This window comes from Arvicola amphibius, chromosome 10, assembly GCF_903992535.2.
Source record: "Arvicola amphibius chromosome 10, mArvAmp1.2, whole genome shotgun sequence".
In the NCBI taxonomy this organism is placed as follows: Eukaryota; Metazoa; Chordata; class Mammalia; order Rodentia; family Cricetidae; genus Arvicola; species Arvicola amphibius.
In genome coordinates this window covers 65426126-65452608 of record NC_052056.1, presented here as the reverse complement: position 1 = coordinate 65452608, position 26483 = coordinate 65426126, and the positions used below count along the sequence as shown (strand labels likewise).

At 42.6% G+C, this 26483-nt stretch overlaps 1 protein-coding gene and 1 pseudogene across 2 annotated transcripts in view; one reads left to right on the top strand and one right to left on the bottom strand.

The window, feature by feature from the left end:
- Positions 1-26483, bottom strand: part of Fgf12 (fibroblast growth factor 12) — a 344853-nt gene that overhangs the window by 225038 nt on the left and 93332 nt on the right. Inside the window, exon 1 of one of the 2 annotated variants that reach the window (XM_038345315.1) lies at positions 23545-23743. The exons of the other annotated variant lie outside the window; for it this stretch is intronic. Within the exon in view, the coding sequence (XP_038201243.1) occupies positions 23545-23743 (199 nt within the window). Of the gene's footprint in view, positions 1-23544; positions 23744-26483 lie in introns of those variants that run through there. 2 annotated transcript variants of the gene reach the window in all.
- Positions 7672-8242, top strand: LOC119824821 (annotated as a pseudogene).

Here is a 26483-nt window from a genome sequence, read left to right as displayed (position 1 = left end):
AGGTCGGTAGGTAGGTAGATAGGTAGGAGGAGAGAGAGAGAGAGAGAGAGAGAGAGAGAGAGAGAGAGAGAGAGAGAGAGTAAATAGGTCGGTAGGTAGGTAGATAGGTAGGAGAGAGAGAGAGAGAAAGAGAGAGAGAGAGTAAATAGGTCAGTAGGTAGGTAGATAGGTAGTGGAGAGAGAGAGAGAGAGAGAGAGAGAGAGAGAGAGAGAGAGAGAGAGAGAGAGATTTTAAATAGGCTAGTTACGCGGAAAGCATGTGAAATAGTGCATTGTGATTGTGGTAAATGAGTACTTGCAATGGCCCGGGCATGATGTACTAAGGTCCATGCAAAACATCAAGTACCTCGTGACCATGGAACTCCTCCAGTTAGAGTGTTATGTTTATACTTTGACAGCAATAATAATTTATCATATATTCATGTATAATGTTTATAAATTAAGTAACACCTTAACAAGCATGCATACATGCTTTGTACCCTAAAATGTGCTTTTAAGTTGGTTATTATATATGCTTATCTCTATTTGTAGGATCAAAAGAAAATGGAGGCCCACATAGCATGTCTAAGCTGAAATTTATACATCAAGATAATTAGCTATTATATAAAATGTTTTGCTTGGGGATAGAGAGATGGCTCAGTGATTAACAGCATGTAAGGCTCTTGCCCAAGTCCAGGAGTTCAGTTCCGGCACCAATGCTGTGCAGCTCACAACCACCTATTAACTCAGCTCCAAGAGCATTGACACCTGTGGCCTCCTTTAGCGACTGCCCTCAAATTCACACACACACACACACACACACACACACACACACACACACACATATGCATGCATGCATGCATACCTGTATACACTCATCTACACATATTCACATACAAAATTAAAACAAAACTTTTAAAAGTTTGGTCTTGACACCTGAAAATATTATCTTCCTAATTCATATATATAGATTTCTTTGACACCTCAGAGTCATTTTATTATTATTATTATTATTATTATTATTACTGATTCTTTGACAGTTTCATACATGTATTATTTTCAAGCTATTTTTTATTGATTTTATTGAGCTATACACTCTTCTGCTCTCCTCCCTCCTTCTCCCCTCCCCTTTAACCCTCTCCTATAGTCTCCATGCTCCCAATTTACTCAGATCTTGTCTTTTTGTAAGGCACATGTAGATTAGATCCATGTATGTCTCTCTTAGGGTCCTCATTGTTGTCTAGGTTCTTTGGGATTGTGAATTGTAGGCTGGCTTTCTTTGCTTTATGTCTAAAAAACCACTTATGAGTGAGTACATATGATATTTGTCTTTCTGAGTCTGGGTTACCTCACTCAATATGATGTTTTCTAGATCTACCCATTTGCCTGCAAATTTCAAGATGTTGTTATTTTTTCTGCCTTATAATACTCCATTGTGTAAACGTACCTCATTTCCTTATCCTTTCTTTGGTGGAGGGGCATTTAGGCTGTTTCTAGGTTCTGGCTATGACAAAGCTGCTATGAACATAGTTGAGCACATGTCCTTGTGGCACAATTGAGTATCCTTTGGATATATAACCCAAAGTGGTATTACTGGGTCTTGAGGAAGGTTGTTTCCTAATTTTCTGAGAAATCGCCATACTGATATCCAAAGGGGCTGTACCAGCTTGCACTCCCACCACCAATGTAGGAGTGTTCCCTTTACCCCACAACCTCTCCAGTATAAGTTGTCATCAGTGTTTTTGATCTTGGCCATCCTTACAGGTGTAAGATGCAATCTCAGAGTTATTTTTCACTTGCATTTCTCTGATGACTAAGAATGTTGAGCATTTCCTTAAGTTTCTTTCTGCCATTTTAGATTCCTCTGTTGAGAGTTCTCTGTTTAGGTCCGTACTCCATTTTTTATTGGATTATTTGTTCTTTTGATGACCAATTTCTTGAGTTCTTTGTATATTTTGGAGATCAGTCCTCTGTCTGAAGTGGGGTTGGTAAAGATCTTTTCCCATTCTGTAGGCTGCTGTTTTGTCTTGTTGACCATGTCCTTTGCTTTACAGAAGCTTTTCAGTTTCAGGAGGTCCCATTTATTTTTATTAAACCCATCTCCATTCCTACTCTTACCATGTTCCCATTACTACTAACCATCTTCTTCTCCCAAAACACCCTTCTGCTGTCGTCTCTTCTTGAGTGTAAGAACCACTGACTCTGAAGAAGGTTACTTATAGGAGCATGGGCAGGGCTTATTTACTACAGTATGGGCGGTAAACCTGCAACTACACCACAGAAGAAAAGAATTCCCCTTTCCAACAATTATGAATGACCACAAGCTTCTCAGAGAGAGACTGGGCCCTCAACCCCTCCCCCAACAGGGAAGGCATAGTTGAATATACATGATATAAAAATAAACTGGGGAATTTTGAAGTTGGAAAGGTTTGAACAGGAATGCGTCAAGAGATTTGGAGGGAAAGAAAGAGGAGGAAAAGATTTACCAATGCCACAATTTTGAGAAAGCCATATCAAAAACTATTATTATAAGCTAATAAAAAATATAAAATTATGCTGGGTGGTGGTGGTACATATCTTTAATCACAGCACTCGGGAAGCAGAGGCAGGCAGATCTCTGTGAGTTTGAGGCCAGCCTGGTCTACAGAGAGAGTTCCAGGACAGGTTCCAAAGAAACACAGAGAAGCTCTGCCGTGAAAAACAAATCAATATAGATATAGGTGTAGATATAAAGAATATTAATAATGTTACAATTGGACTGATAACTCAAAGCCATAAATTATTAAATAAAATTTTTGTTCTGGCTGTGGAATATTTACCTATAAGTTGTTGTTAGTCAGGGAGGTACCAGGGATCCCTCTCCACCACCAAAATAATAAAGGCTAATTGCTAATGCTTGCCACCAGAGCTCTACAGTGATACCTTACTGTTGAAGACAGCACACAATTTAGTTGAATGACATGAAGAAATAAAGTTGGAATTAAGTTGCAAGTTTACTTCTTGTTTGCTGGCTTTAATGGTGCCAGACAGTGCTAACCAGGCCCCTGTGGAGTAAAGGTCGGAAGTGGTCCCATCCCAAAGTAGACCCTATATGGTATAATAGTGACTTACCAGGCAAGATGTGGCACACTGATATAATAATGTCATTACTGTTAAGGGGGTAACCAACGACTTTCTAATTTAGCTTGAGACCCATCCCAAACTGCTCAAAAGCCCATAGTGAGGAGGTCATAGGCCATCAGTGTAAACCTGCTACTACTGTTTCATTAAAGGGATGTGTTATCAAACTGCCTTCTAAACATTTATGTTTATACCCACAGATCAATGCTAGTCCCAGCTTTATTGAGAAGTCTCTTTCATGCACTGAGCATAGTTAATGAGTTTCATAACTGTTCAAAATATTGAGAACAAGTGACCATTGAGGACTCTGCCTTTCACCCAGTTACACAAATGCAATCTGTGCTTCCTTAGTCTCAATATGAGCATAACTATAAATAATGATATAAATAATGGCAGGAATATAAAAACAGACAACTGCAGCAGGATCTATGTATAGGGGAATGTTCACGGTGTCCATGTCCTCCATGTACTTACCGCTGCGCTTCAAATCCTAGGATACTAGTCAGTTCTCATTATTATTAGCAAATCCTGGCATGCCCTGGCAGGTCTGCCTATGGGATCACAGTGAAGGAGCTACTTAATAATTTATAGTGACTTCTCAAAGGAAGAGGTGGGATGGCATCTCTTAGTTAGCCCCCCAGCGATTTCACAGAACAGATGTGACATGTGTGAGACCAATCAAGGACTACACAGAAGCTCAGAATTTGAAGGTTCCAATGGACCAAGGCTGTGTCTCACTATCCAGCCAGAGGATTGGGCGTCCAAAGATATGTTCTTTTGGGTTAAAAGAGGCACAATGATTCATTTATATGCTAATTAAGAATGTCAGGTTTGCTTAAATAATCACTGATTATTTTTTAAAAAAAATAGATGTTATGTCTTATTTTAATTTTTCAATGAACTTGGGAACTTATTACTGATAAGTACAGTAACCAGTTTGTAAGTAAAAACACCAAAGTACAATTATAGCTGTTCTTTATTATTTTTATGTAGCTGGGCATGTGCATAATTATGTTCATGAAAACAAAGGTAAAGTAATCCAAATCAACATACTGGGATAGAACCTATCATAAGAGAATCACTATATGGAGACACTGGAATTCATATTGCATTTTATTTAATAATTGTGTAGACCAAAGAGACTGTTGTATATTAAATGAGGGTGTTCTTTTGCTTCTGTTTTTTTTTTATTATTATTATCTATGAAAGCACAGTGGTATACCAGATATCTTATCAGATGCTGAACAAGTTACAGGTCGAAACTGGATGGAACTCATGCCCCAAATATGTCAGCCTTCAGAAAGATGCACAACTTATAATCGCATAACTGTGATACAATAACAAGTAGGATATGAAGTGGAAGTAAAATGCATACAGAAGTAAAATAAAAAACAATAAACCAAATTTCCATATGATATCATACTGAAGAATCTTACAGATAACTCTTTAACTTTGAAAATACTTTGAAAGAGACCTTAATTTTTGTAAAATATGAAACATGTGGAAAGGAATGAAAATAAAATAAACCAAAACTTTCATGGATGTATTAGGACACACAAATGTTAACAAATTTTGCCACATATTTCTTGATAGTAATGTTGGAGAGAATCTTACAATGAATTGTAGTTGAGTGGCCAGTGCATGGGGAAAGATTTGAGAACTACATGCATTCATAACCTTCCCCTGAGACCTAGGAAAAGCAGGACTAAGAAATCCCCTGGGACTGTTCGAGACTCCTTGTACATAGCATAACAATAGCTTTTCAAAATGAGCACCCTCTTTTCATTCCATTCTAGATATTGAAAGGAAATGAACCATTTCCAGTCTTTAGTGTTGAACTAGTTTAATAAAATCAAAAATAGCAAAACTTTGATCGGTTCCACATTAATTCCACTTAAAGTCACTTCCAAACCTTTATTTCACACTTAGGCATTATCTTTTGAATTATTCAGTAAAACCCCATTTTTCTGAATATATAATTCCTGTGAAAGTTTCTAAACCAGCAGTATCAGGTGCAAGCTACAATTAGACTAGATGATAGCTCAAAATTCAACCCAGGAACAAATGGTAAGATAATATTATTTCTGATTAAGCCCATCACCCAGAGTGTCTGGGCTGTCAAAAGAATTTCTTTTATTTAAATATCATGCTCTAAAGTTCTCGTTCTGAAATTTAAACTTACTCTAAATGAAGAAGGGGCCCCATGATAATCCAGGTATCTCAAGTAAGAACTTGCCGAAAGCTGATTCACATCTTCCGACACGCTAATTCAAGAAAGGCTCTCCAATCTATCGAGTTCTGTTTTCCCAAATTAGACCACATCGGAAGTAGCTGCTTTGACTGAAAACTAATGGGAACTATCAAAGAGGGGAGACAAGGAAAAGTCCTGTTATCTGTTGTGCTATGCATTTCTGAGTCTGGGGAATTGCTAGGATATGCAGCCGCAGTTTCTTCGCCGCCTGTTTATGTGTACGTGTGTTTTTCTGGCCATGTTTTCCGCTTTATTGAAATTCTTCTCATCCTTCCCTGGCCTAGCTCAAATGCCACCCTGACAGTGTAGGGGATATAGTTAAATACCCAAGAGAAAAGATAAAGAGATTGGCTGAGACAAAAGGTCAGGGAATCCCAGTCAGTTTAAAGCCACTGTAAGGAGCCAGGGATCTTTGCCACCATTTTTATAGGAAACTAATATGATATCAAATAAGTTTTTCTTTAAATTATGATCAGATAGTTGAGAGAAGAGACACACCAAGTTCAAGACTTCACAGTACTCTACGTCTTAATAAGCCCTTCAAGTATGACGAGGAAGATGAGAAAACAGGAGAAGCGGGTCACAAGGTAGTTCTAAAGTTTAGCTTTTTGAGATGTCCCCACATTGATTTCCATAGCGGCTGCACCAGTTTGCAATCCCACAAATGATAAACAAGGATCCCCTTCCCCCAATCCTCTCCAGCTTTGTTGTAGGCTGTGTTCTTGATCTTCACCCTCCTGGCTGGGATAAGATAAAATCTCAAAGAAGTTTGAATCTGCATTTCCCGAACTGCTAAAGATATTGAATACTTTTAAAGACATTTCATAGACATTTTAATATTTTCTTTTGAGAACTCTCTGTTCAGATTCACAGCCCATTTTTATGTTTTTGTAACTCTTGTTTTTTTGAGTTCTTAGTATATTCTAGATAGTAGTCCTCCATCAGATGTGTAGCTGCTGAAGATTGTCTCCCACTCTATGGGCTTCCTCATCACTCAATTGATTATTCCCATTGCTGTGGAGAAGTTTCTTAGTTTTAGGAGCCCCCGTTTGTGAACTAATGACCTGTGGTCCTCAGCGAATGGAGTCCTATTCAGAAATCCCTTCCCTACTCCTGTATTTCATCGGGAACAACATGCATTTTCTTCTAATCGTTTCAGCATTTTGGATTTCTCAATAGGAGAAAATCCATGCCTTGTATTGTAAACCTAGCCAGGCACTCCTGACTGGGAAGATGCGGACCCGAGAAGAAAGCCTACCAAGGCCACTTTTCCAAACCAGTATAATTCCCATCTAAGTACCCATCCATACATCTCCAGCTCAGCAGAGCTCCCGTTCCTCATCAAAGAAGCTTCTTATTGTAGCATAGGGGAGACCATCACAGAAATCCACAACTGGTCAAATACGGAAAGCAATTGACTAGTAGAGGGTGCATTCCAAACTGGTACATATACAACCTAACCAATATACCTAAACCTCAGGAAAATCACAGAAGAGTAGGGAGAAAGACTGTAAGTCAGTGGACAAGGATTTCTGCTGTGAAACAGTATCTTGTATATATGACTGAGAGATGCACCCATTCAATCTTAATACTATGATCATCTAAAACGGACCTATGCAATGGCAACATGAGCTGACATTCCATCCTGGGTGGAGGAAATCTCACATAATTCCACAGATAAAGAGTTACAGGCTGCTAAGAAAAAAGAGAGTATTCTCAAGGAACAAGCTCCCTTAATGGTTACTGAACCCCAGAATAGTCATCCCTAGATATATATACGTAAGAGCAACACTAAGTGGCCCCAGTAGGTGGTGGTGGCGGTGGTGGGTGGGTGTGTAAAAAAGAGAGAGAGAGAGAGAGAATACATGATTGATAAATAGATAGAAAGGCAGGCAGACAGAGAGATGATAGACAGAGAGACAGACAGAAAGACAGATAGATGATAGATAGATAGATAGAATCTCAATTAAAAAGTCATGAATCTGAAAGGGAGGCAGGGGAGAAGCTGGCTGGAGGGAGGCAAAACAGACAGAAATGATAGAATACTTGTGTATGTACTTCTCAGAAAAATATAAAATTAAGTTTAACAATATTGAGCCAAGGATGTCAGCTGTGTGACATAACAACTTTACTTGAATCCATCTACTACCCTTGTAGTTCCGGGAAAGTCCTGAATTAGTACCCGGTGAATGAATATGAGTAAGACACTGACGGGACGAGACCCGTGAACGTGAGTGGGGAAATAAAAGACAGGGATCAGGGAAACTGGAACTTTCAACTTGGCAGGCGAGCTCTTTCCTTTCGCTGCTGCGTCCGCAGCCATGAGTATGCTCAGGCTACAGAAGAGGCTTGCCTCTAGCGTCCTGCGCTGTGGTAAAAAGAAGGTCTGGTTGGACCCCCAACGAGACCAATGAAATCGCTAATGCCAACTCCCGTCAGCAGATCAGGAAGCTGATCAAAGATGGGCTGATCATCCGGAAGCCTGTGACTGTCCATTCCAGGGCTCGATGCCGGAAAAACACTTAGGCTCGACGGAAGGGCAAGCATATGGGCATAGGAAAGCGGAAGGGTACCTGCCAATGCCCGGATGCCCGAGGATGCGGATCCTGCGCTGCCTCCTCAGGAGATACCGTGAATCCAAGAAGATTGACCGCCATATGTATCACAGCCATTACCTGAAGGTCAAAGGGAATGTCTTCAAGAACAAGCGGATTCTCATGGAGCACATCCACAAGCTGAAGGCAGACAAGGCCCTCAAGAAGCTCCTGGCTGACCAGGCTGAGGCTCACAGGTCTAAGACCAAGGAAGCAAGAAAGCGCCGGGAGGAGCGCCTCCAGGCCAAGAAGGAGGAGATCATCAAGACTGTCTAAGGAGGAAGAGACCAAGAAATAGAGCTTCCCTCGAGTCTGTACATAGTGGGCTGCCTGTGGCCTCAGGTGGATCAGTCATTAAAATAAAACAAGCCAAAAAAAAAAAAAAAAACTTGGCAGGCAAAAGAGGTTGGTGACAGAAAACTGACATGTTTGCTACTGTCACCCATTAAGACAGATAACTGAAAACACAGGCAGACTGGGACCTGGAAGGAGATCATAATTTCAAATTGAGGTAAGCTCTATTTGTGTGGCTTGTGGGAAAACTATAGAAAGATATCTGGGATAGAGTCAGACATGAAAGAGAAACTTAGACACGATGTGAATCAGAAATAGAAAGTAAGTGAGCCAACACCAGGGGGAAGCCATAGTTGATATGATAGAAGGAGACACGCAGAAGCAGAGACTATTTTGTCAAGACTCACTATTCAACAACATTAATATTCAAAAAGACAACCTGGGTTTTTTGGACCACTGTCAACAAGCTCAAAAAACTCTGAGAAATAACTCACTTGAAAAGGGAAGGACTAGAGAAAATGATTCAAAGAGTAACTTGGAGAGAGTGAGGAACTTCTCTGGAAAGCAGGTCTGTGTGATGAATAGGGGCTTGCAGAACTCCAAGGAAGACAAAGAAAGCTACCATTTGGGAATTAGCAGAACGTGTATCTTTTCGTTACATTAATTTGCTGACTATAAAGTACACTTGTGAACAACACTATACTCAGAACCCTTGAAAAACTAAACACAGCAAGGCCTTCAAGCACATAGCTCCCACGCTGTGAATCCTACCTGGGAATATGCCGGAATCAATTCAGATGAGGTCTAGACCAACTGGAGACCTAATTTAGAAAGCCTGCGAAAACCTCTTATGAAAATCCAAAGAGTTAGGCTAACATTAAAAAATAATAAAATCCCTACTGTGAAATTATAAAGTTCTCATCTCAAACCACATTCTAGGCAGCAGTTCTGAAGACAGCAAACCAAATATTACTATGCAGAGGAATAAAGTGATCTCCTAAAGGCCTCATACAAATACTAAATTCTAATGCCAACTGAAGATATTTTGGCGTTATCAGACCAAGCATGGGTTACTATATTTTATTCCAAGAAATACTCTCTATAATAATATTGATATACTGAGATGTTTCTAAACTGGTAAGCTAATCAAGGTCAATATATTTCCTATATACAATGCAATCTCAAGTAACTTCAGCCCAAATTTAAGCTAGGTGTTCTAATTCTCAGGCTAGAAAAACAAGGATATAAAGTGTAAATCTCTCTCTCAGTCTTCAAGCTTGTTAATTGTATGTCTCTAGAGAGGGGCAGAGCCACAGGATGAAAGCCACAGATAGGAAATAAGGAAAAGTTAGACTGGAGGTCATAAAATACAGAATAAAGATAGAGCGTTCTGGGATAAACCACGATTTTTGTTTTAAGATACCTAAAACCTTGGCATTCAGTGTTGTCCATAGAACATGTAAAAATTTCCGTGAGTCTGGAATAGTCTTAATATGTCCTTGAAGGCAAAGTGGTATGATGACAGCCCTCAATGTCTTGCTTGCACACTAACATGTGGATAACCAATGGGAGGAGCTGTTTCTTCCACGCTCAGCATTCCTTGGTTGCTTGCAGTTCCTCTAGGGTTGAGGCCCTATGAGATTCTCCCCTTCCATATTAGCATGTCTATTGGTATTGTCTCTATTCAGATTTTGTCTAGGCAACTATGTTCTTGAGACTTGGTAGTTATAGCTTCTCAGCCCTGATTTATAAAAATACTTTATGTGGACTTAAAGGGATATATGTCTGTGTCTGTGTGTGTGTGTGTGTGTGTGTGTGTGTGTGGACATGCATAAATTGTGTGTGTATGTTTATGTTTGTGTGTGTGTGATAATTAAAGAAATAGAGATAACAACATCAACAGAGAGCATGGGAAGGGTTGGAGAAGGGAAGTGAAAGGGGAAACTAGTATAACCATATTTTAATTTCAAAAATATTAAGAAGTTTTTAAAAGTTTGAAACTACTAATCTACAGAACGATTACACATAAAAAGAAATAAACGAAATAAACAGCGCTTTTTTTTCTGTCCATTCTCACTCCAAAATTTAAGAAATTTCCAAGAGAATCATTTTGTATTAACACTGGAGGTGGGGGAATCAATAGGGTTAACCACATATGGTATAGTTGGCCACTGGCCAAAATAAGATTCCTCACTCCTAAGTATTCAAATACAAAGCTGTTCCATGGATGATACTAGCAGTGTTCTAGCTCAAAGTTACCTTAAGAACAAAAACAAAACAAAAACTCTTGTCTTCTGTAGAGATTCCTTCTTCAGTACTGGGGTAGATTATAAATAAACAATAGATATTTGTCAAATAGCTGAGATTGTAAATGAATGAAAGGAGGAATCGCAGAGTTGTGCATTTTGAGGCGATCACATGCCCTCGAAAGTCAGCTATATGGCTAAGACTACAATCACATTAATGGCGCATTGTCTTGCTTTGAATGCCACCATGTACGGGGGGGGGGGGGGGGGAATTGATCCGGAAAGCTTACCTCAAATTTCTGAAAGAACAGCAGCACTGATGAGAATGTTGCCAGGCACTGCTGAGTGTCCTCTCTTCCAGAACTACCTGGATTTATCTAGCTTTACTAGGCAGATGCCATTTTCAAGGAAATTTATCCAACAAATTCATTTCGTGCGACACCCATGTGTTAGGCAATGGGTATAGATTGTCTTTTACTATAAAACAGGCAAACAGTCATGTTCCATTGATGAGCACCATCAGCCAACCAACCAGCGGTACGGTAAAGTCCTATGCACACCCTAACATCTACACAGGAATCATACAAATTATTTCTCCCAATATCCCTTATATTTGATATGTACTGTGAAGCAGCCTCAACCTCATAATATCATGAGAGTGTCTTCTAAAACAAGAAGAGGCCTTCTTAAGGAATAGCTAAAATGGACACGTGCGGAATTCAAGTTCATAACGTTGGCTAAACGCATTTTCTGGCAATGTAAGATAGCATGGCCAGTGACTTGAAAAAAAAAAGAAAGGAAAAGTTTAAATATCAGTAACACTTCCAGGAACAGATGATAAAAAACTAAATATTACTGTAAGCAGTATTTCAATTAAAATCTTCAATTCTACATCCTCTAGCAGAGAGGCACAAACAATTTTCATAAACCATATAAAATATTAGAAGTTATGAAACTCAGAGGATGCCAGCTTTGATATATAATAAATGTTCTTTCTGTCACTTAACTAGTGATAAAAGATGTGCCTCAAGGGTGATCCCAAGGCCTGAGATATCTTGAGTTTTTGATAATTTAGGAATGAATTTTCTCTCCTACACTGTTCCATTTCATGTGGTAGCCTGTACTTTGCCATGTTTCCAATGTCCAGTTTAAACCCATCTAAAATACGATATTCCTTGACTGGATGAGACTGTTCAAAAGGTAGGGTACTTAGCACCACGCATGATGAGCTGTGTCATCCCCAGATGATGAAAGGCAAGGGTGGCTGAGTCCCACAAGTTGTCCTCTGACCTTGCTACACACAAAGCCCGCACCCCCCTACACACATACAAATAATAAATGTGATATCATACACTGACTTATTCAGAAATTCTTTTACTCCATTGCATCAGTGGCTCCATTCCTGTCTGCTTCATCATTAGCATCTCATCGAGTTTCCACTGGTAAATAAATCAATGTGTTTTCCAGTAAAAGAACAGCAACAAAAAATGCTCCCACAGTTTATTGTTTATAATCACTCCAACTTTGAGGTCCAAGCAAGTCTCTCTTGAATAGTTAGTGAAACTCTACAAAGTAAAATCACAAGAGAAAATTTTCAAAAATTGATCATTTCATGATCAATTATATTAATGTAATTAAGGAAAATACAGGTAAGAAAGCAATGAAACATATTTGCCAATTTTTTTCTTTCCATTTAGTATGCATAGAAGCTCTTATAAAGCTTTAAGTAAAGTCTATTGTTAAACTATTTTCTTAAAACTAATGTAGAGACATCTTAGAATCCTCCATGAGTATTCTCCTACTTAGCTTCAGCTAGACAGAGCCAAGAGTTGTCTCATGGTGTCTCAATTGAAAGATTCCTTCGACCATATTATACTGTGGGGATGTATTTGAGGCATTTTCTTGATAGTTAATTGCTGTAGGAAGGCCCAGTTGACTATGAGTGGTACTATCACTAGGCAGGGGTTCCTGAGCTGCATAATAAAGCTAAATAAATAGAAACTAGGGACCAAGTGATTAAGCACATTCCTCCACAGTTTCTGCATCAGTTCCTGCTTCCAGGTTCCCACCATGCCTTCCCTCATGGACGAACTGCAAAAAGGCAGTTGAAATAAACCCTTCCCTGCTACAATTGTGTCAGCTGGGGTTTTCGCACAACAACAGAAAGGGTATCCGTTGCAGAAGTATGCATCAAGAATGATAGAGCTGAATCTCAGAATCCCCTTTACTCTAACTGAGAAAACTGACTGAGCTATGGAAGACAAAGGACAAGGTCAATGGGGCTCATTTCTGCTGCAGTGACTTAGGACTGAATTAGAACCTTCCATTCAAATGTATACAGGCAATAAAGTAAACACAGAAGATTGGGCCATATCAACAGCTTTAGAAAAAGGAACTAGACAAGAAGAAAGCCAACAGAGGAATAAAGTGTTGATAGAAGGCAACTCTTTAATTAGAACTAATCAATATTTTATTCCCCCACCACTTACAACCTTACCCAGTAAAGTGAGACCAGAGTGAATATATTTCCTCAGGAGTATTTAACACCAAAATGACTTGCTGGTCTCAAATGTAAATGTAAGGACCAGACTGCACTAAATTTGAAATCAATAACAAGGGCTATTCCTCATTAACCCAACATTAAGAAACCAAAGTTGGTCAAAAGAAAAATGGGCCCTTTTCTGAACTGCTTATAACAGTAATCTCTCAGTTCCAAGTCAAACACATAAGACAGTATAACAAGGTTCCTTCTGTACCCATGCAGATGCTACCTTCTCCCTAAGTAGTTACTCTGCTTGATAAAAAGGAAGTCTGTAACACAAGCAAGCAAAGTATGAATGAGGTGAGTAGCCATTAGGATTGAGTTGGGTAAGAAGGGAGGCCACAGGGTTCTACACATTTACTTTATAGCTACATATTAAATGAAAGTGTATCAATGATATTTTGCTATTTTAATATTAAGAAAAATTAGGCTAAAACAGTTATTTCCTGTCTTGCCCAAGATTTTCCTGTTTATGGAGCACTGTCCTTAAAATTTAACTAGTACTGAGTCTACGAGCACACTAGTCATTAATAGAAAACTGTGTTTGGATGAGGTATTTCTAACCACCACTAAGGAGAGAGCTTGGTATGACAGAGTTCTTACCATCCAGGAACTCACACTCTAGAGGTAAAGACAGCACTTGCACCATAATTGCAAGATAAGGAAGAATGAATTGCACATAAGACGGGTACAAAGCCTGGGCAGGAAGTGATTCATGCCACCTGGGAGGAACTCAGAAGATCTGGCAGGAGAGATGGGAGCTGCGCAGAGCTGGAAATAATGGCAGCGCTGCAGCCGGGTGGATAAAGGCAAGAGAAAGGTGTCTGGATAAATACAGGACGGGTGTAGAGGTTAACCATACCCCTACAGAGAAAAACAAACAATGATAAGTGGGAAGACTGAAACAGATGGATGAAGAAAACGCTCTACGGCAGTGAAGAAGATTGCAGTTGACTAAAGAGGTTCGTGGAGACGTTGGAGGAAGACTTGGTAATGCATGCTGGTGAAACTGTATGTTCAGGTATGCGTGCATTTTTAAAATTTCATTTCATTTTACATTCTAACCACTTCCCCCTCCAACCCCCCTGGCCTCTCCACCCAGCCCACCTCCCATCCACTCCTCCCAAGGGGTTAAGGCTCCCATGAGGAGTCAACAAAGTCTGGCACATTAAGTTGGGGCAGGACCAAGGCCCTCTCCCCTGCATTAAGGCTGAGCATGGCATCCCACCACAAGGAGTGAATTCCGATAAACTAGTTGATGGAACCAGATGCAGAGATCCACAACTGCGTATGCATTTTGAAAGGACAGATTGTGACTATGTATTAGATAATTACTTTTGAAATATAGGCATTCAAGAAGAAACCTTCTAAAAGAACACAGTGAACGTACAACTTAGAATGCAGGAATAATATATATTTGACTAGAGTTCTATTACCTTGCTCGTAAGGACTTTCCAATTAGTTCTATATGCTCATTCCCAAATAAATGGCACACAGAAATTCAGCAAATGTCTGGAAACTGACTTGATTATCACTATTCGAGTACAGTTCCCTCTAACAACTGCATCTATTTCAATACCAGCATCAAGCAAAAGCCCCAGAGACAGGTGTGGTATTGCAAGGAGGCACAGAATTTAGGGGAATCCTAATCCTTTTCATCTTTTTTAAATTTGAATTTTCTAATTTACCCATGACCCTCTCGTGAATGGGTTGACGACTGCAATGAGTTTCCTTTTTTTTTTCAATTTAGAAGAACAAAACCTTTAAATCCTAGACCCAGCTAGGTAGACATCCCAAGACATGGGTCACAAATAGGCATCCACAAGGATACATTGTATATATCAAGGCCTGAGGCAAAATGTCTAACTAAGTGTCATTCCCAAAACGGAGTTTTCCATCAGAATTTCAGACACCCGCCTGGAATCCAATAATGGACCAAAGGGTGTACAGTGGCTGCTCTCCAAACCTCACAGGTATACCCATCAGCTCAAGCAAAATCAGGTGCAAGTCGCAGGATGTGTCTAGCTAGAAACCACACAAACTCACATACACACACGCACACGTGCACACACACACGCCTCCCAACTCCTTGTCTTAGCAAAAGCTACAGAGGATAATGGCCCGAGGACCTTGCAAGAAAAGACAGAGGAAGACAGGAAGTGAATGTTTGAAATTCTCCCTCTTTACAGAAGGAAAATCAATCTCTAATCTCTCAGAGAAATGTCCTGTGTATATAGGACTACTGACATTGCTTCCTTTCCTAGAACTACAAGATTCAGAGTGATCACTCACACACCATTTCCCCCTCCTTCATGACTGCACTTTGGTTGCAAAAATCCAGCCCAGTTTTCTTGAACAACAAAACATGATGGGAGCGATTCTATTTCTGTTCATGGAAGACTTGGGTTTCCTTAGAACTTGAGGTCCTCTTTACTTCTCAACATTCTTTTTTTATTCAGACATAGAAAAACTTTCTTACACCTCCCTGGAGTGATTTTTGGTCCTTTTTTTTAAAAAAAAAAAAAAAAACCTAACACCACTGAATCGATATTCTGTGGGGAGAACAGGTAGCGTTCTCTGCCTTAAATGGAATCAACTTCTACTCTCACCAGACGACTTGCATACACACCCGAGTTGGGGTACTTACATGTTGCCCCTCACGTCTCCATTTTGCAAATTTATTCTAACCTGAGACCACTGTAAAATTATCTGGTTCATCACCAGAATCCCCTAAATTAAAATACAATACTTATATGACAAACACAATAAAATTAAAATCTTTTCTGGAAATTTTCATCTGTTCTTTTTCTCTTTATAACAACTTACATAAGATCTCAGGTTTTCTCTAGTGAATCTCATCTGTGCTTCATTTCAATCCCTTTGACCTTAGCTTATAAAACATAGCAAACACTGTAGCACATTGGGTTTTACTTCAAATCCTCAATGAGACAGAATAGCCCCAAAGTGAGGTAAAAACAAACAAAGACTGGTATTTTAGACAAATATATCTTTGCTAGCAAATCACAAGTAATTAAAGCGAGGGACGCACAAAACAGCACCCTAATAAAACAGGCCTGCCCTTCCTAATAAGCAGGGAGCAGATTCACGGTTTATGGCTCCAGTCACGTGTAGTTTTTCTCCTATGGTGAAAAGAGCCAGAGTAAATGGCCTTCCAAGCAAACAGATCTTTAGCTATGCTTCGTGTCTCCAAAGAAGAAAACCAAGGTTTATTTCCAGCTCTAACAGCACAGAATGGACACAAGATTATGAAAAACAAACCTAAATTAAATCTAGAATGTAACCAATACTGCAAAGTTAGAGACCGGACTTGGAGGGCCTTACTATCCTAATGTGGAAAGTGGAGACACTAACTGAAGGCCTATTCTTTGCTGAGCAGGCTGTTGAGACATCTCAGTGGTTCAGAAAGCAGTTTCTGTTCTTACAAAAGATGGGGCTTGGTCCCAAGCTCCCACAGGATGATTCAAAACTGCCTATAACTCTAGTTTCAGAGGATCCAAGTTGTCCTCTGGCCTCTGTGGGCTTCTACACACATGTGGTACATTTTACATACACTTAATCCATACAATACACTAAAAATAAAAAAGCAAAGAACTGTACATAAACTCCAACTAAGAGGCATTAATCTACCTGTGGCTAGAAGGAGGGAGTCTGAGGGATGTAAATGCTATACACTGATCAAAGGCAAATAACAGACAAATAAGTAGCCTTTGCAAAGAATATCTGTTCAGTGTTGACTATGTCCAGACAAATAAGCTTAGTCCAGACTCACTTATGTAACTATATATTCTAAATTGTTAGTGAAAAGTGTAACTTACAAGCATTTTGGAAAGCACTCTAATGTCTAGTTTCACTGGAGGCAGCTTAATCCCCAAACCCTTTGGGCTCAGTTTCTTGCTGAGTATTGTTGTAGTTGAAAGCATATTGAGATAAGCTGGTCTTACTCCAAGCCATGGTTGTAAAAGTAGGGGGTCATGTAATTGTATTTATCAAATAGTCCCTGGGAAAACCCAATCAGAGCCAAAAAAAAAAGAGGGGGTGGTTTGCAAATAAATAATGGAATTTCTCTAAGAACTTTTGCTCTTGTAGACTGGGAGACTTTTCAAGACAACCCTAGCAACCCTCCACACTACTCAGATTTCAAGGCCTTGGGGTCCAGCCATGGCCTTGCCATGCTTCCTATGTCACCCTCTCCTGGAGCCGCCACTGTTCTAGTTTTCTTTGGGGTCTCCCAAGAAACAAAGAAACATTGCCCTCCTCTGCCTTGAACGTCTCAGCCTTCCACCCTTTTCTGTTTGTCTCATCTTTTAGAACTCAGCTTAGACAATACTCCAGGAGAGAGGTATGATGCAAGGAAAAACTAGACAGAATATGTCCATTTCACAGTCAGCAAACTGAGGCTCAAAGGGATTAATAAGCACACTTAATGTTCTGAAAAATAACACCCAGAATTCATATTGACGTCACACTCTACAGTTCATCTGTCTAATGGTCTGGCTATGAGTTAAATGGTAACCTAAACAAAGAAAGAAGATTTAAAAACCGAAGAGAATAATCATGCAAGGCTATGATGAATTCACTAATAGCCACATGGAAAACATCTGAGAAACTTTTGAAGCAAGTGTTTATGTTTACACTCAAGAACATCTGCCCACTGGGCCCAAGTCTCCCAGTGCATCCTCTGGTGCTCCCAGGGGCACCAGTCGGTGTCTCTGAGGCTCCTGACATACAAAAGGAATCCCAGCCAGGAACCTGGCCCAGAGCAAGATAGCCTTGGGATGCCTCCTCCGTACGGAAGATCCCCATCAGCTTTTCCACTTCACTCTTCTTCCTTGGGGACTTTAGAGCACACACAGGGCACAAAGCAAAAGAATCAGGCAATCATTCTCTACTCTTCCTGATCTCAGACTGAGATGTCTTTCCAGCATACTCTTCCAGCTTCGCAAAGCAATTAAGTTATTTTGAACCTGAACCTCTTAGTTTGGTGGGGTAGCAGAAGAAAACAATGGGGCTTGGTGATGACTTAGCCTCTTTCTGATTACAGTAGCTAGAAGCAGTCTCACCAGCGCATTGAGTATAGTGTTCTCCGTTTTCTATGACTGGGGGTCAGGGGGCGGAATTCCCTAATGGATTGCTAAAAAGATTGAAAAAGAAAGTTTTGGGGAAATTGTAAATTTTTAAAACGTTTGCTATAGTGTCAGTCATGGTGGCACACCTCTTTAATCCTGGCACTAGAAAGGCAGAGTCAGTGAGATATCTATGAGTTCAAGGACAGTCAGAGCTACATAGTAAGACCCTGTCTTAAGAAAACAAAAACAAACAAACAAAAAAATATGGTTTATTATATCTGGTTATTTTAAAGGCATTTGACAGCAAAGGTTCTTCTCTCATAGGCTCTCAGGTGGTGACTTTGGAGGCTGAGCCCCATAGACACAGTGCTTCTTTCTCTAGAGAAGGAAAGTTCCATAGATCCACAGGCAAGTCATTAGCTAAAGGTCAAAAGTGTTACCAAGGATGGCTACCTGTCTAAGAAGGCTGTGCCTCATACAGTCTGTAATAATCCCACAGGGACACACCAACAGCAAGCACCCCATAAAATGAAGCTCTGGAGGAACAGACAAGATCCGTCAATCATGATTCAGACCGTTACAGAAATATCAACACACACACACACACACACACACACACACACACACACACCCCTGTTCACTAGGAATAGAACCAAACAGCAATGTGCTCCCAAACCTGGGAGGATTTCTAACAATCCAGATTTATGAGACAAAATCCTTGTTTCTAAAGGTCTAAAAATATTCCTAGTGCTTTCTCGACTAGAGACTGCCTCATTTCCTGCAAACTGTTTTCCTAATTCTGTTCAAGAATATCAACTTCATTAGAACTTTAAAGACTGAATCCTGTGTGTGGGGACTTGATAAAAGGAAAGCAGACATCACAGCAGCCACTGTTCTACAATGTCCTTACAGTGGGGACAGCAGTTGCCTCTAAGAATGCCCTGTCGTATAGAAATGGGATTCAAAAAACAATAAACATCACTTTAAACAGAAAGACATCAGATAAAATGAAAACTTGGCTTACTGAGTTAGGGGCTGGGGAGCAGTATGTTAACAAGCATCAAACCAAATATCATCTGATTAGATGGATTTTGCATTTCAGACATAAGCCTTTTAAAAGGAAAATGCAATGAAGTTATTTGCTGTAAATGTAAAATCGCATGTGTCAGACTATATGTACTTTAATTTGTAAAAGTCTACTTTATGTTCCATAGACCCCAGGAGTAAGCATTCTTTCACCCCTTGGGTACATATTCTTAAAGATTTTCTTTTTTGTGAGGCTTTCTTCCTTTGCATGGGAGGATATTTTTAGACGTTTTGGCAAGTTTGATAGTAACATGTTGAATGAGTGTGCTGCTACATGCTATTTTAAACATCTGCCAAAGGAAGCTGGAAGAACACTGAAGTATTGTAAACAACTATAATTTTATGGGAGAAAGAAAAGGCTCAGAAAAATAAGAAAAAATCAACAAAATGTGGTAAAATTACAATCACTTCTCTGATTTAATTTATTACAGACGTAATCATACTACATCGTTTTTAAAAGGGAAATGGTGTAGAAAACCAAGTGCTTTAATTAGGAAAAGTGTTCTTTGTATTTTTTTTCTCCTTGTTGGTGTTTTTGTTTAATAGCTTAAGGGAAGGGACTCAATTACACAGGGAAGCAATAATGAAAGCAAAATGTACAGATTTGACTGAAATCACACAGATTTTAGATTTATCTAGTTATTCCGTACTTTCCAGAGAGAACGCCATTTGCAGAATGATAGTGACCCTGGACAACTCCCAAGCCCCTTGTCCACTCTGACAAACAGCAGCAATTCCACCTTGTCTTGACAGGGACTACTACCGGTGTCTAATGAGTCAGAAGGAAAATAACTGAGACTGACTGCTCCTCTTGAAAAGAAAACAAAAGCCAGACATTAGAACCCATGTCTATGGGCAGATGAAAAGCCCAAGTGCGGTGAATTAAGCTGTGCCCGCATTTCAGCCAATACTGCAGCAAGTTTGGCTCATACAGGTACTTCCCACCAATGGAATGTCTCAGATAATGACCATCCACTTCTCTATTAGGAACTGAGAGAACAGAAATGTTCAAAGGGCTTTTTCATGGTTCAACAGACGCAGACGGCACGGCAGTTCAGGGTCTCCAACATTTCATTTTTCAAAGAACTACAACCCACACAGTGAACAAGTTGTTAACAAGACCTGGGCTGGTTATAGGCTTTCCCTATCTCGTCTACTTCTGTGATTCATGCTGGCTCTAGGTAACGGTAGTCTCAGAACTGTGATGGCCATTGTTAGCCTTTACTGAGTGGCTGCTACACTGCGAATTCTGATTATAAAATAATATGATGGATAATCCTACTACTGCTACCAATATCTATCAGTGAGAGACAAAATTACTCCCATCAGCTGACAGCAGACACTCGCCTCTCCTGTTCTTTTTTTTTTTTCTGTTATACTGCAAAGAGAGCAAACCAAAATAAAAGTGCAGTTACTCCCAGTCTCGATTCTGTCATACTCTAGGTGTGTGACACCACAGAGTGAAAAAACTGCCATGGCCTTTGTATTTCTCATCTCTTCAAATCAGGATTCCGATGCCCAATCCCAGAGTACACCAGCGCATGATGCTCCAGGGACGGTGCTCTCAAAACACAGACGCACTCGAAGGCCCTGGGAGGCCCTGCCTTGCCAGTTTCCATGTCTGCATTTCTGGGCGCTTAAAAACAGAGCCATTGTACCATGAGGAGTTCTAGATCCGCAATGTGTTTATGTGGTTTGGGCTTTGTTTTTCCAGACTACAACTTGGTGAGCTTAGAAAAAAAAAGGGGGGGGGGGGATGTTCACTGTATCTGCTCCAAAATCTGAACCACAACCATGCCTTTCCCATTAAACAGCAAGCGTAGCGTAGGCTCAGTGCATCAGCTGAACTCTCCTAGAAAGTCTGACCACTGGAGTGTGTGTCTCAGTGCTAGAAGCTCATGGTGGAAATTCCTTCCTAAGTCAAGTTTTTGCCCTTCATCACTTTCGTGTTTAGGACTCAGTTTGCCATTTAGAAGGCTTGGAGCGTGAACAGTTTTGAACAAGAACTCAAATATTAGGTGACCACACGATCAAAGCACTTACAAAATGGAAAACAGTTCCCCTCTGTTGGTGCTGAGCAGCTTCCACTGGATCACAGAAGGAGCCTCTTCGGAAGTGCGGTGTGGAAGGGGCTAGCTCTACAAACAGTCTCATCTCACAGTATGGGAATCATGGTCGTCAACATAAAATCAACACATTAATTATCTGGCTTTGTTAGTAGCAATAATAGCACAACTATCATCTTCCCCAAAAGCTCTTCCACACCCCACACCTCCTCCGTTTTTGCAGAGTTAAGGAGGTTTTGCAACAACCCAAAACAAATCCTTTGGTGTATGAATTCACTTCTGGTGTCCTTTTACTAAGGAACGCCTTAGCAATTCCTACAGTCTGTCTGCTAGGTTGTCATGTGACCCTTTAGCTAAAGGAAGTCACCAGTCAAGATCCTCAAAATGAACACTGAGTGTGTAAACAAGAGAAGCAGATTAAATGAGCACCAAAGGAAACAAGAAACCCAGAGAGTCCCCTGTTTTCTAATAAGACACTAAGGCCATAACCTCAGGAAACAGTACACAATCCTTCCTCTCTCCCACAAAGTCATGTTACCTGTTCATCTACAAATCAACATTTGCCAAGTGAGTTTATCTCATCCAATCACAGTTATGAGCAACTTATTATTTCTATTAGCTTGTTAGCTGAGAAGGCCAAATAGCATCACCTCATAAATACCACGTAAGTGTCCCAACTACAGGGCAACCTCCACTCCAGAGTCGGTGTATGTGAGTCACATTGGGTCTAGAGCCTTTAAGTCCCTTGCAGACTACATAAGCCCCGAGAGGAAGGTTCCAAAGGATCTCTCTACTACAAAATAAGGGATTTATACTGCCCTTTAAAATGAAATGTTCAATATGCAGAGATAATTCTGCTTTTCTCTTCAGTCTCCACCAAAGGCACAGGCCATATTAACAGGATATAAGAAGGAAAGACTTTGGCAACTGCTGAGACAGGACCATCAATAGTTTTGTTTACTCTTGAAATCTACCGCTTTGCGGCCATCAGAGAATATGAAAATGAGACACAAATGGGGTGAGGAATGTCAGGGAAAGTCAATGAAAGCTAAAGCAAAGTACCCACCCTCCCAAAGCTCACTCTCAAAATCTTAACTTATTCTGAGCCTCACATTGGATCTATCTTACACACTTCATTTGTGGAACTCAAGAGAGTACCAGAGTCAGAGTTGCTAACAGGATAAGGTAGTCACCTCAACAACAACCAGGAGCCCTGTTTACCCCATCCTTCCTTCAGCTATGAGCACTGACGGTGCTGTAGACTACAACTGTCTCAGTGGCCACACCCTAAGGCTTGAGGAAAGCACCAACTGGAGATGTGCTTTTGATCTCTCAAGGTGTAACACTGTCCTGGCTTATGGTGGGACTCATCCTCATGACACTGACGGTATCCAGTTTTCCTTCGGTGAATGAGGGACCATTTGGACCCAAGTCAGCTTCAGAAAGGCTGTGCCATAGAAATGTCTGAGAAGTCAACTTTTCTTTACACTCTCTGGAGCCAAACTGCAGATATCACGTCATAAAAGCGACTCCGAAGTGCTAGTGTGCAGAGACTGGTAATGGGACAGAAAGTTCATAATAAGAGCCTGTGGTAACTATCAACTGGTTGGGAAGGGGTCCAATAGAAAGGAGCACACAAGCACATGAGAAAATGGAAAGGTGGTAAACTGTGATGGTTTAAAAGACAAAATAGCATGAGCTTGTTGAAGACAGAAAAAATCAAAATAATACTAAGTTCATCTCTTATCCAGCATAATTCCTAATCCCCTGCCTTGTGTGGTTATGAGGAATATAAAGAACTTTATTCATCTTCGAGTTCTCCATAGGTAGTATGATTTACTTTATAGGTAGGAGGATGTATGGCTGGAAGGATGTATGGCTGGAAGGATGGCTGGAAGGATGGCTGGCTGGCTGGCTGGCTGGATGGATGGATGGATGGATGGATGGATGGATGGAACAATAGGTGACAAATAAAGAAATAAATAAGTTAATAAACACACCAATCACTGCTTTCCAGAACATTCAAGATTTCAGGACCTACGAGCATCTATACAAGTGGCCCTCATACTAGTCAAACTGTGGACTTATGAAAGCAGAAAGTGTTTTCCTGAATATGAGACAAGCTATTAACTGACACAGGGTTGTTGAAAGAGGATGGACCAGCATGGAAGAAAGGATTCTGATTCCCTTCCATGAGCAATTCCCAGAAGCTTTTAAGAAAAAGGATGGATGGGAGGATGGCAGGCTTTGGGGAGCCCACTGTTTCAGCTGCTACTGACCTGGTCTCCGCCTCACGGGCCTCTTCCGGCCGCTGCAGAAGCGCACTTTGCTGAACACCCCGAGGACGTGCCTCTCGCACAGGGAGCGTCCGTCTTTGCTGGGGCTGGAGCGGCGCTTGGAGGCTGAAACCCGGTCGCTGTTGGACTCCCTCGCCTGCCGCTTCTGCCGGATCAAGGAGCTGGCTATTGCTGCAGCCATAGCTGCTCAGCGCGGGCCCGAGGCCCCGGGCTCCACAGAGCCCTCGGGTTCCTGCTCTGCTGGGATGAGGGAAGGACCTCGAGGGCCTGGAGGGATGGGGCAGGCGCAGGGAGGCAGTGCTAATATTTGAGGATCTTGCTGTATCGAAAACCTGGAACCCACAAGGTTAGTCAGAGTCTGGGCAGTGGCAACAAAACGTGTGAAAATCCAGATGTAAACTTCCCCAACCACTGGCGGCGGGGGCGGGGCGGTCCCAGGCCTTCTTGCGAAGTAGACGTTTGTACCCCAAACTTGCACCCTCAAGGCGATCCACGTCCAAAGGGCAGTGAGGAATTTGGTCACACTGCGTTCAGGGTACCAAGTGGAGAATGGGAAAATATGTCCAAAATAACAAGCCGTGCCCCGGTTGGAGAGGCGCAAGCGTTGTAAGGTGTCCAAAGTATTCCTACACATACATACATAGAAAACCCGTTTACAAGGCAGAGTCTGGACCGAGGCGAGAAGCGTGCCCCTGGCTTTAAAAAAATAATAAAGAAAAGAACATACTAAAAAGTGAATAAAACGTTCCTTTAGAAAATGAGCCACCAACCGCGACAGAGAAGAGAGGAAGGCAGCAATTCAACTCCCTGTGCCCCGCGGTTCTGGCGATTAGGAGGTCCGTCCCGGCTGGGTGAGGTCTACGGAAGGCATCGCACCGGCTGCGGTTCTCCAGGGGCCAGCCGGCCTCCCCACTTCTGGAATTCCAAGAGGCGAGAAGTGGGAGCGGTTAACTAGACTCGGGGTTGGGGCGCGGGGCGGGGGCAGCTGTTTCCAGCTGCGTTGAGTGCGCCTCTCCTCCAGCAGCACTGCAAAGAAAGCGGGAGACGAGGGAGGGGGAGGACTAGCAGGAGGGAGGGAGATCCTCGAGGGCCAAGCACCCTGGGGATCCGCGGGGTCCCGAGAGCGGGAGATCTCGCTCTCTCTCTGCCTGCGTTCCGGCACGAGACGGGCACAGTTGGTGATTATTTAGGGAATCCTAAATCTGGAATGACTCAGTAGTTTACAGAAGCCCCTCCAAAGGCAGAGCTGCCGAAGGTGTCCTCCTCAGCTCGGCGCCCACACGCCTTTCACCGGAGCTCCCCGCCACCGTGCGCCCGGGCCGCCGCACCGAGCCGGTCTCTGCACAGACTGCGAGCGAGCCGGGCAGCAAGGGACGGGCGCCCTGGCGGGCTCGGGATCAGGTCATCGCCACGCCGCCCGGACCCCAGGCTCGCTCGCCTCAGCTGTCGGCAGCTCCCGGCCGCAGCTCAGATAGGGGTTACCCGGCCGATGCTGGGCCGCTCGTTCGGTCCCGCGCTGCCCATCCCGGCCGTGGAAGGAAGTGACCGCGCGCTGCGAGCCCCCGCGCGTCCGCTCGGGTGGGGCGGGGGCTGGTTGAAGGCGACGTCGGCTCGCGGCGGCTGCGGCTCCTGGTCGCAGCTGCCCACCATGGTCTGGCGCCCGGGCGCACGCAGGGTCCCTAGGCCGCCAGGGGCGACGGCGGGAGGCGGCCGCGCACGCCACCTGGGCTCCCCCAGCCAGGCGCGGACTCAGGGGCCGGGGAAGGGAGGCAGGTGAAGGCGGCCACCAACTCGCCCAACTTGCTGCGCCGGGGGCGGCTGGGAGCCGAGGGAGCACGGGGCGCCCCCCGCCGCCTTCCCTGGACCGGGAGGGGGCGCTCAGGGCGGAGTCCCATTCATGGGCAGAGGTTCCTGGGCGCCGCCGCGGGCTATCTCCGTCCGAGCGCTAGCTCCGCAGGAAACTCCCGGCAAAGGCTACAGCCGCCGAGACGGCGGGTGGGACTAGGAGCCTGAGTTGCTCAGGCTCCTGGAGAAGAGGAAAGCCTCCTGGTGGGACTGAGTTGGGGGCTGGGCTGGCGGAGCACTGGAAAGCGTGGCGCTTAGGTCCTGCTCCCTTTCCTCGCGCCCTCTGCTCCCAGACTCTCTCCTTCCCCCCCACACCCTTCTCCCCCCTCTCTGTCTTCTGTCTCTCCCCTTTTCTCCTCTCTACGCAATCCTACGTGATTGAGGTTTGGATGAGAAATTCTCAGAGGCTGAGTGAGGGAACTGCAGCTTGGGTCTGCTGTGTCCGGTCCCTCCCCCTCAAAGAGAAAAACAACATCCACCAGCTTGTTGAAGGACCCTGGATGGCCAAAGACAGGATGGTGCAGGGAGCAGGGAGATGCAATCAGAAATATATAGCATTCTTCAGGAAGGAAGGAAGTGAACACTAGAGAAAGTAGTAATGACCTCCTGCTCACCTATGTTGCCGCCCCCCACCCCCGGCGCGCGCACCCCCGCCACATTTTGGAACAGCAAACTGTTTCCATCTCTTTGGAACCTAGATTTTTTTTGCTTCTGTCGGGAAAGCTACAAAGCAGATTCAATGCCTAGAAAGGTCTCAGTAGGCAACCTGCCTTGAGGGTGAATAAAGGTGGGATGCTAGATTGTTGTGAACAAGGGCAGTGAACAACAGCATTGGAGGTGTGAATCTGACAACCCAAAACTTCCTAGCAACCAGGTGTCTGGCCTTCCTAACTAATGGTTGTGCAAAGCAAAGACTGATGTGACAGACACTTGAGTATTAAGGAGGGACAGTATGGGAGGAAGGGCCTCCAAGGGCCAAAGAGGGAAGAGCATGCAACCATTGTAGCAGCCCAGTTTGGCTGGCTGGCGATGATAGATTCATTCCTGGAATTTGAACAACACCAATCAAAAGAGGT